General features: G+C 40.6%; 1 protein-coding gene across 1 annotated transcript; it reads right to left on the minus strand.

Annotated features, from left to right (window-relative positions):
* Positions 1 to 4,235: 4,235 nt before the first annotated feature.
* Positions 4,236 to 9,091, minus strand: CRIPT (CXXC repeat containing interactor of PDZ3 domain). Its single transcript, XM_083856244.1, has 5 exons — positions 9,007 to 9,091; positions 8,085 to 8,150; positions 7,600 to 7,654; positions 6,820 to 6,923; positions 4,236 to 4,691 (listed from the first exon to the last, which is right to left on the minus strand). The coding sequence occupies exons 1-5, from the start codon at positions 9,020 to 9,022 to the stop codon at positions 4,627 to 4,629; spliced, it is 306 nt and encodes a 101-aa protein (XP_083712370.1). The 5' UTR covers positions 9,023 to 9,091; the 3' UTR covers positions 4,236 to 4,626.
* Between the last annotated feature and the right edge of the window lie 47 nt (positions 9,092 to 9,138).

Consider the following 9,138-nt stretch of genomic DNA (forward strand, 5'->3'; position numbering starts at 1 on the left):
TGACCACATTTATTTTCTAAACCAGTGATCTAGTGAGAAACTCTTAAGCAAAGGAGATATGTTCATGATCCCATGCTGTGTTTCCTAGTGCTCACTGGATAGACAGTTCTATTAAGCAACTGCTGGGTCAGTGCCTAGGGAGCAACGTGCCAAAACCTCCTCTTGGATTCTCCAACACCCAAAGCAAATGATAGAAAAAGGCCATATATACTTACACGAAATCAGAAGTCCAGCCCCAATGCAGGAAAAGCAATGATTTGTCAAGGGGATTTCTAAAGACTTTGGTAGCTCCAGAACATTACTCACAGCATGGAGGCCCCATCATAAACTAAATTTTGTCATTATAGATGTAAAGAGCTTGTGCTCTTGGCTATCATCTTTCAATGAATAATGAATCTCTCATGCTGGGGAACCCTGTGTACCTAGGAAACTTACAGCTTTGTATTAGGAAAATAATGTAACATGATTCATTGCACTACTTTGAACAGCTGTGTTTCAACTTTGCATACAGTTTTAATGACCACTGATAATACAAAGGCACCAGCCATTCTTGCCCAGAACTGTGGGGAGATTGGCAGAGGGTCATGGCCTAAGTGTCTTTGGGTGGAGCAGAACTGGAAGATTTGTACATTCTGAGGCACTGCAGAGAGATGGGCTGATGACAGGAGTGATGCCAGAACAAGCAGGTGACAAACTTATCATTTGAAACCTGTACATCTCTTATTTTACAAAAAAATAAAAAAAACCAACACCCCAAAAACCAACAAAACAAAAACAAAAACAAAACAAAAAAAAAAAAACCACACACCAACCCAAACAACAACAACAAAAACTCAACCAAAAAAAAAAAAATTGGCACAAGTCTGGGTCATTTTCAAGAAAAACTGAATGCAATGTGGTCAGTGACATCCTTGTATAGAAGACAAAGTCTTTCTGGTTGTTCTGCTGATGAATGAACAGAATGAACCAAAGAGGAAAAACAACACCACCACATTTCTACAAGTCAAAAATTAAAAAAGTCTTAATGCTTTGGAACAGTATTGCCAAATGATCATTCTTGGATGGTCCTTCTTCCAGTTTCTGCAGCAGGAAAAGCAGTGTTAAAAAATAAATCAACATAAGAAAGAATGGGAGAACACCCTGACACAACAAGGACCCTTCAACAGTTCCTATTTAATTTTCATCTGATTGGCGTCTCCAGTTTCAGTGACATTATGTAGCCAATCTGTTCCCTTAATGTTCTGCACCAAAATGTTGCTTACACTTAGCTCAGTAACAGTGCTGGCCAATGAACACACAAAAGAACAGCAAGGACAGTATAAGAATTCAGCAGTATTGAGGAAAATTCTAATCCTACTAAATTTGGCAGCACAAATCTCTTATGTAACCTGTGATTTAGAGGACAGGCTGATCATCTGGGAATATTACTGTGTTCTACTCAGTACATTAAACAAAATTGGCAATTTTCCATTACAAATTTTCTTTTGTTTTTCACTGCATAATGTCTCAGGAAAGACACCCCATGCTTACAAAACATTTTTAGCATCAACAATATGCTTTTATATGACAATTCAATTATACTGAGGGTGTATATAAGTTTAATAGCTACCCTTAAGTGCTTCTCTGCCAAGGCTGTCCTGAACTGTGGTAGATCTCTGCGGCTCAGAAGATACATGGCTTGTGATCTAAATTTAAAGCAGTGAGACTTCAAAATAATGCTTGGAAAATGAGCTTTTCTGAAAGTTGAGTGTTAGATCAGCAAAATTTAAAGATCCCTGGAACTGATACTCTCATAAAGCTGAGAGCTTTGAGAGCTACAGATGAAAGATCCTGAGCATATAAAAACCACTAGAAAAACAGAAGAGTTTGTATCCACCATTAAAAAACCCACCAAATCAAACCCTGTCCTTTTACAACAAAAACAGATTCTAACAAGCAAAAGCAGCTGTCCAGTTATTACTGGACACAAATGAATAAAAGCTCCACATTATAGAACACAAATGTACAAAGGCTCAATTCACAAAATAATTATGAACCAAACATCACACTATTTAAATTCCTGTTGTTCTTCAATCTTTAATTCCTCCTTCAAAAGGAGGTATTCATTCAGTACCAATATTTATAGAGTGCAATAAACATTCAATTCATGCCAATTCATTCAAGAATTATGATGCCATGCTTTTGAAATACAGATACTGGCCAGTTTTAGGAAGAGAAGTTTTATTTACAGAATAGCAAAAATCAGTCTTATAGCACATATCCATAAAGGGTGAAGAGTTCAGGGATTATTGGGGAATCTGCCACCTGAAATTGTTACACACATTGCTGACAAGATTTGCTATGAAACTTGAAGCCAATTACAGACATTTTTTTTTTCTCACCCACATAAAGGATGTGTCATAGAGAGAGACACTAATATGGGAATTCCTTCATGTGTTTGTGAACAAGTGGCCAGCACCAAACTATCACCAGCTACCTAACCCATGTACCTCCATGCAGTTGTTACGGTAGGAGAAGGTTTTACAATAAAAAGCAGCAGCATTCCTCTCTTCTTTTAGGAGGCCCAGCTCATTCCATTATCCTAATGAAGCTTCTCAACAAGTATAAAATGGCAAAAATAATTACCTCTTTAGCAACTGCAGGATGCCAACACATTTGAAGGAGAAACTTTGGTGATAAATGCTTAACAATGGATAGTTAAGAATGATGGGAAATGTCAGACAATCTCCTTTAGAAAGCTACTTGCAGCACAACCACAGCATGGCAGGAAGGCCACAGCAAAGAGGATGACTGTATGCCCCACAGAAAGAACAGCAATTTTGTCAGTTTCCATTAGTCATGCAGTTTCGTCTGGAATAATATGAGAACAAAAGGAAACCCAAAACAGAGTATCTATTCATAGAGAAATTCCTATTGATAGTTTTTTCTGTTACAGTTCAAAGACAGTTGCAGAAACATGAATTGCCAAGAGGAGGTTGCAGGAAGGAGTAAACGCTTAAATAGGTCTAGTGAAAACTTCACCATGAATTAAGAATGAATAATTCTTTGCCCTAAGTTAAGAACTAATTAAAAATTAACCATGAATTAAGAATGAATAAATCTTTTTTCTTAAAATACATGGAAAGGGAGTAATTATTATGCTCCATAACAGAAATTGTTTTAATATGTAGAAACTAAGCAAAGGACAAAAGAATTGCAGAGCCACAGTCAGCCTCTCATGTTCAGACACCAACTTCTTGTATCAAACCAGAGCTGAAAAGCAGGCAGTCTGCTTTGATCTGTTAAATTTGACAGGTATACAAGCAATTACATCATAGAATTCAAACCAAGTATTAAAAAAAGACAGACTAACTTAAAAAATGATGAGACTGAGATATTTAGAAATTGATGCTCATTATTTTATTGCCTTGGGCCACCTGATACCATATGTAAAGTCTCCTTGGAGGCTAACAAGGGAATAGCTGGTCAGTCCTAATGCCTGCGCTGGTTTTGGATGGAGTTAGTTTTCTTCAGTTAGTGGCCTGTTGGGGCTGTGTTCTGGATTTGTGCTGAACACAGATCTGATGATAGAGATGTGTTTGTTATTGCTCAGCAGGGCTTCCACAGAGCCAAGGCCTTTCCTGCCTTTTGTACTGCCACAGTGGCAAGGAGTTGGGGCTGTTTGGGAGGTTGGGAGGAGACACAGCCAGGACAGGTGACCCCAACTGACCAAAAGGATCGTCCAGACCACCTGACACCACGCCCAGTGGATAGAGTGGGAGAAAGAAGGAGAAAGGGGGGACATTCTGAGTGATGAGTTTGTCTTCCTAAGAAACTATAACAGGTGATGGGACCCTGCTCTCCTGAAGATGGCTGAACACCTGCCTGCCCATGGGAAGTAGTGAATTAATTATTTGTTTTCTCTATTAAACTGTCTTTATCCCATAAGTTTTCAAGCTTTTACCCTTCCAATTCCCTCCCCAGTCCTGATGGTGGGGGAGTGAGGGAGCAGCTCCATGGGGGCTTGGTTGCTGTCCGGGGCTAAACCACAACAATGCCAAATAAAGAACTGGCAGGGCAACACACCAGATTTCATTAGCTTACCAATTTGTGATTTAACCAACCATATTGTAGGCAGAAACGAAAGACAACAGGACCATTGCATTAATTCTGAAGAGCAAAGTCATAATAGTTTGGGATGAGAATAATTATAAATACTTACAGGTGAATAATTACAAAAAACTTACGGCTTACAATTAAATGAAGATACTTTAATGAGGTGATGCAAGTTTATATTTTATACATCTACAAAATATTACCAAGCAGAAGACTTGTGATAGGGAAAAAAAAGGTATTCATCTCAAAGATCTGTGTTCTGAGGGTAACACAGTTTCAACCTATCCACTAGGATCTTCTTCCCTTTGAACTGTATCAGTTCCCAAAACCATTACCTTTAAATACCGGTTAATATTAGTGCTACAACAACAATCAAATATTATGTACATTTTAGGGAATCAGGCTCTCTTTACCTCTCATTCCAAGTAAATGCACCATCTTCCAGAAAGTAATATTCACAAATCATTTTAGAGAAAAGTTACTGTACAAAGACACAGAAGCTAAAGGTCATAAAAAGAGTAGTCAGTACAATTAGACAGACGTTTGCTTGTAGTTCTTCGTATCCAAGACCTTCTTGCCACACATTGAGCAGATGCCTGTAACACACAAAGTGTGTAAATTATTTTAAAATCACTAAAATCTTTCCTCCAAAACACACTTGCTATGTTTTTTTAAGGATATTTTTTCAAAAAATTGTTCAAATGAGCTCTTATTAGCAATCTCTCTGTTCTCAGACACAGTCTCAACAGATACTACAAACTTAGAAGTAATATTATAGCTCCTAATACAAATTAATATGCAGTGCATGTGGAACCTTTCCACTAAAGAAAATAAGCTTTTTTTTGAGAGTATTATCATTTATAATACTGCTGGAAGCCTGAAGAGAGCCAGGAAAGGCTCACTTCTGACAAAAAGGTAAAAATGGTGTATTGATAATCATTTTAAGTCCTGTAGCCAAAGGAGGCCTAAGATGGACAGAAAGGAGCAGGGCTAAGAAAATACAGTCGCAACAGACTGCTAAATGGGGCATTAACAGGTGGGATGCTTCAGAGAACTGGGAAAGTTTAGAATATGTTTTCATATAATTAAGAGTGAATTGGTGCTCATTATTTTTCACTCCACCCTACTTACAGAGCAGGAGTGAAAAACAGTGAACACCAAGAATACTTGAGAGTTGAAGTGATGAAAACTGATGTCCCAAAGGACTTTGTCCTAAACTCCAAGAGTGTCAAGCCAAAAGACCAGAGCACCAAAATGTACACAAGTTTGGCAGAGGGGTGGGTTGTCTCAATCTTTCCCTCTCCTTTCAAAGCAGAAAATCTTTTATCTGGTAGAACCACACCTCCATTTACAGAAACATTCACCAGCATACAAAAAATGTCCAGCGGCATCTACTCCTGCTTTCTCCCAATTGTGTGCTTTCCTACATTGACATCATGACTGGACACATACCTAGCAGTCCATCAGGGAAGAGAACAGCAAGGAACATGCCACATGATTTACTCTGGAGACCAAAATTCAGCCCACTATGTACTGGCTAAACTGAGGATTAATTAACTTGAGATTGCCTCTCAATTTCAAAGATATGCAACAGCTGAAGCACTGAGCTGTAGGACTGCATTTGCTTCAAGAAAAATGCCCTAATGACATCTGTGATGGTTAGAGCTAGAACCTAAAGCACTTAGAAAGCTCTCAGTTTCATGGAGGTAACAGGTTCAGGTAACTGGAAGGATACACCAACAGACAAAGATCAAATACTGAAGCCCACCCAACCCAGACATAAATTTAAGAAAGAATAGAATGCTCTGCCATCTGGGGTTCAGGCAGCCACATGGGGAGGACCCAGCAGGCAACATTCCTACAGCAGGCTGCTAAACCACCCACTCAGTGACACAGCACATATTCATCCAACAATTAATTTCATAAACAAAACTAACTACTGGTTAGCTGTACATCTAAAAATCATTTCATCTCATGTGCCGTAAGAACTCCTTGGCATTAAATCATGTAACTGACTTCATAATGCTTTTTTCCCATACAGGAATTTTAGATTTAGCTACTATAAAAAGAGGAGAGAAGGGACCAGAAATGGGACTGCAACAAGCAATTGAGTTTTACAAGACCTGGGGTTTTTTTGTTTGTTTGTTTGTTTGTTTGGTTTTTGTTTTGTTTTGTTTTGTTTTAATTAAGAAAAATCAAACTTGTTAGATGATAGCTCTTTATGCAATTGCCAAGATTAAGTTTAGAGTTATTTTTCCAAATGTTCTGCTTCAGATACCAGAAATATTCTAAAAGAAGCAGAATTACAGAATGACAAAGGTTAAAAAGAATCTCCTTCAGTCTCTAGTCCTGCCTCACTCAAAACAGCCAACTTGGATAAGGCTGGCTCAGGACTGTTCAAGTGATGCTCTGAATACCTCCTGCAAGGATTCCACAACCTCTGGTGGTACCTGTTGCTAGAATATCTGATTACTCTCAGACTGAAAAATTGCTTTCTTTGTATGTAATTAGAATGCTCCACATTCTAACCTGTGTACTCTATTTCTTATTCTGTCCCTGTGTACCTAAGGGTCTGACTCCCTGTTCCCTGTGCCTGCCTACCAGTAGTTGAAGACAGTAATTAAATCTCATCTTAGCCTTCTCTTCATAAATACAAATTCAAGTGTTGTACCTCCTCTCTTGTTCCAAGCAAACTGGGGTATTTTGGCACTCAGTGAAACTCACCTTTTTTATAGGCACATCCTTGACAATAGTGGGACCCTGGCTGATGGACAGAGCTCTTACAAATCCGACATATTGCAAATTTGTTCTTTCCATAAGGATCAAACCTGGAAGAAAAGGAAAAGTATTTTATTGATACACTTTTAAATTAAGTACTTTTTCTGCCTCATCCTAAAAAGTCTAAGCCAGAGGGTGCAGTCAGAAACTCCAGCAAAAACTATAATTTAGAAGAGGAACATACAAGAATTATTTCTAATAGGCTACACAAAGTATACAGAAAAGCTCCCACTTTCCCCATTATGAGACATTTCCTCCATCACAGACAACAACTTAATGAAACCAGAACTAAAAATGTTTTTTGTTTTTTTTTTTTTTACTAAGAGACAACATGACTTTGAACTTAAACACCTTCCAGCAGCATCTTGCCCCCTCTCAAACGGAAAGTCCCGCAGGCATGAAGGAAATGCTCAAGAGATTATCCTGGCAACATGAGCACAGAAAATAAGTATTCTCAGCTTCTCACCTACAAAAGCATCAAATCCTAGCAATTCCAGTGAGAACTGCAGTAAAATACTTGCTCACACTATATGGCTGAGCAGAAAGCACCCTTGAAACACATATGGACATATTTTTACTGATTAATCAAACACCATAATCCCTGCAATTTTAATTTATTAAGTGTATTTTGGACAAGTTTGGAGTAGTTGCCCAGGTATGCAGGTAACAGGCTTCAGATAGTTGCTCAACTGATGCTCTTAGTCAAAATCAGTGCACAGTACTAACCTTGCCTTCTTTGAAGTCAATGCCTTGTTTTCATTTAATTTGCGACCACCGCTTTCTTAAAAGAAAAAAAATAAAAATCAATAACCACATAAATTTCCCAGTTTCAAGCATACTTAAAAAAAATCTTCATTTACAACTTCTACACATATGTAAATAAAGTCACAAAGAGAGAGAAAACATTAAGCACAGCATTAGGGGACAGGGTAACAGAACACTTGATACTCCATTTAAATACTCTATGTATTGTCCTCCTGTGCAAGAAGGGAAAAAAAACCAGAAAACAAAACCAGACAAATTCAATACTGGAGAGTCCTGGACAAATAAATTCCCAATGCATTAAATCAGCATGGGAGAGAAAGTACTTGATTTAATATTTAACCTGATTAGTAATATAAAGTTTTGGTTTTAAGATGGTAACATAGCTCAGGTGCCCAACTGGCCTTACAACACCTCAGAACCAAGCTGCTAAACCTTGCTGGGGTTACCTGTAGTGTTTCTTGCACCATCTTTCCATGTATCCGGAGTGATCACAGTTCCAAGCTTCTTCTCACCTACACAGGCACACATTACAAAGGAAAAAAACCTCAGAACCAGAGAATCGTTGGGCTGGAAAAGTCCTCTGAGATCATCGAGTCCAGCCCGTGACCGAACATCACCGTGTAACCAGCCCATGGCACCGGGTGCCACATCCAGGCTTTCCTTAAACACCTCAGGGATGGTGACTCTCCACCTCCCTGGGCAGCCCATTCCAGTGTCTGATCTCTATGACTAGGAAGGAATTCTTCCGAATGTCCAGCCTAAAAGTCCCCAGGCCCAGTTTCAGACTACGTCCTCTTGTCCTGTTGTTTGTTGCCTGGGAGAGAGGCCGATCCTCACCTGGCTTCACCCTCCTTCCTTTCCGGGAGCCTCTTCACAGGGCGATAAGGCCATCCCTGAGCCTCCTCCCCTCCAGACTGAACAACCCCAACACCTTCCGCCCTCCTCAACAGACCCCGTGCTCCAGACCCTTCACCAGCTCTGCTGCCCTTCTGTGTACCCACTTCACCACCTCAATGTCTTTATGACAGTGAGGGGCCCAGAACTGACCGCAGCACTCGAGATGCGGCCCCACCACTGCCGAGTACAGAGAGACAATCCCTTCTCCCGTCCTGCTGCTCACACCATCGGTGACACAGGGCAGAATCATTTAAACTATGCGCATAAACACCCTCCACAGACGGAGAAGGCCAAACTCACACAGGGGAGAACGACAACTCACACAGGGCCCTGCTGGGAACCGCCACTCAAGGCCTGCCTTGACCAGCCCGAGACCCGCGGCTGCCGCTCCGCTCAGGGCAGCCCGCGATCCCCGAGGACAGGTCCGGACAGGGCAGGGCCCCCCACACCTCCCCGTAGCCCCGTACTCACACTTGTCGCACACCATGGCGGCCCCTCCACAGCCGCCGCCGCTTCCGGCACCGCCCCGGAAGTGCCGCCGGCCGGGCCCCGCCGCCTTCCGCTGCCGGGCGGCGCCGGCGCTCCGCGGTAAGGGAGTGTTTG

This window comes from Zosterops lateralis (assembly GCF_965231275.1).
Source record: "Zosterops lateralis genome assembly, chromosome: 3".
NCBI classification, from domain to species: domain Eukaryota; kingdom Metazoa; phylum Chordata; class Aves; order Passeriformes; family Zosteropidae; genus Zosterops; species Zosterops lateralis.

Bases quoted from the DNA above. Each gene is read 5' to 3' on its own strand.
- CRIPT (XM_083856244.1), bottom strand. The intron at 7,655-8,084 runs GTAACCCCAGCA...TTTTCTTTTAAG, and splicing joins TGGTGCAAGAAACACTACAG to AAAGCGGTGGTCGCAAATTA. The intron at 4,692-6,819 runs GTGAGTTTCACT...TGTGTGTTACAG, and splicing joins AGGATGTGCCTATAAAAAAG to GCATCTGCTCAATGTGTGGC.